At 46.0% G+C, this 1,872-nt stretch overlaps 1 protein-coding gene across 1 annotated transcript; it reads left to right on the top strand.

The window, feature by feature from the left end:
• Positions 1–432: 432 nt before the first annotated feature.
• On the top strand, positions 433–1,592 carry LOC124170400. Its single transcript, XM_046549121.1, has 5 exons — positions 433–616; positions 699–826; positions 927–1,101; positions 1,181–1,256; positions 1,333–1,592. The coding sequence occupies exons 1-5, from the start codon at positions 433–435 to the stop codon at positions 1,430–1,432; spliced, it is 663 nt and encodes a 220-aa protein (XP_046405077.1). The 3' UTR covers positions 1,433–1,592.
• The last annotated feature ends 280 nt before the right edge of the window (positions 1,593–1,872 follow it).

Below are 1,872 nucleotides of genomic sequence, written 5' to 3'. Positions count from 1 at the left end.
ATTTCTTTAAAACGGAAGTTAATATTTAGAAACTACTTTCATTGATTGGAAGTCTCGGAAATTCTTAAAGTATCCATCAACTGTTAATGTATCATTTGTGTAACGGAAATGGAAAGGTTGGGCAAAAAATGTGCATGCTTTCTTCCATTTACATAAACAGTAGAAAATTATTCGATACACTTCCTTTCCACCGTGTGATGAGCATGTACGATTCCAATTGCGTGCTGTATATTCGTGATTTATAAACCCCTGCCAATTATGCCAGAGGTGGATCATACTTCAGCTGTTACGTGGTTGTCAGCCGCCATGACTCCTCCCACGGAAGGCGGGGTTTAGGTGGTGGGAGCTACGAGACACGTCCGTCCGGCGTATAGTGGGAAGGTTTGAAGGTTTAGGAGTGGGCGAAGCGGCGGAGAAGGGGTGCTACGTAGCATGCGAACGTCATCTGCATCTCAGCAAGGACGTTGGAAGGATATCGTGCGCTCCTGTAGAAACCCTGCCGCTGTCCATTACCCGTTGCCGACGATGGAAGGGCCAGTTATGTGCGGACATCAGCTCCTGGGCGACTCCCATATGGTGCGCCTGGGTGCGTATTTGGGGTGGCGGATGGAGGGAGGTAAGTACATACTTATACTATGATGAAGTACCTTTTCCAATAACTTCTCTTCCTGCTCATCACCTGTGATTTCTCACAACAGTTCGCCCTGCCCGCATCGGGTTATGTGTATCGGGGCAGACAGTCCTCCAATTGAGGAGACTCGTGGATGACCACGGTTATTTTGCAAAGCCTGTGATCGTCCTTATCGGGTCGAACGACCTCCGTAATGTAAGTGTTCCTATTTACACTTTTCCGTGAAAGAGAGCGTCAGCGGATTCCAACTCCTCTCTCGCGGAGAATAACGTATTATTTCTCCCCTTTCATCCAGGATTGCGTATATCGAACGTTGAGGGCCGATATACATCGATTAATAATGAAGCTGCGGGTGTTGGCCCCTGCAGTTACCTTCCTGACAATACCTCCAGCGCCAGCTATGTGGCGTAATGTCATATACAGGAGACACGTACTGGCGCTGGGACGGTGGCTACACCGGTATTACAGATGTAAGATATTACACAGTATTCGCACTCACGTATGCTGGATGACGTTAACCGTTCCTCTCATAACTGACTTCCTTTACAGGGGGGATCCGGGTCGTAGATATCACAACTCCTTTTCTTGTCCATCACGGTGGGGTAGACGACACATTTTTTGAGAGGTTGGTATTTCATTCTCATATGCTTTTCCAATGCCCAATGAAGGTTGTTTTCATTTCCTTTCCTTCTTCCGTACAGGTATATGGGTAAAGGTAATCGTCGCCGTCCCGACGGTGTCCACCTTAATCAGAGGGGGATGGAGGTGGTGATGGAATGCTTGGAGAGGAGTGTGTGGTAGGGAGTGCTTGCACGTGTGAATGTGATGCGTGAATGGCTGTGTGTGTCTTTGTGTTTGTCGGTTACAAGTAGGCCTATGTGCCAGTTGAAAAATATTGTCTTTACGTTCGCTGTGCTCTCTCGGCCGGTAAACTTGGGGATATTTTCAACTGGGGCGTGGGGATCCCTTTTCCGTTACGTCTACGTATAAAAAAGGGAAACGCGCCTTGCCAGTTACCTCTCGGGTGGCGTGGAAAAACTGGTATAAACTCATTCAAACTTCAAATGGATGACTTTTAACTTTATCAAAAACATTCTACCCCTGATATTACAAGCACAAATAGGCCCAGTGCAGAAAAGGTGGTAACAATTATTAAATATGAAGTAAGTTGTGTATTAACACTTTCATAGGTCGCAAATTACGTTCATGATTTCAAAATTTAAACAAAACTGTATTAAAAC

Source organism: Ischnura elegans, chromosome 13 (assembly GCF_921293095.1).
Source record: "Ischnura elegans chromosome 13, ioIscEleg1.1, whole genome shotgun sequence".
NCBI classification, from domain to species: domain Eukaryota; kingdom Metazoa; phylum Arthropoda; class Insecta; order Odonata; family Coenagrionidae; genus Ischnura; species Ischnura elegans.
Note: the sequence above shows the minus strand (reverse complement) of the source record. Positions and strands in the feature narration are given on the sequence as shown.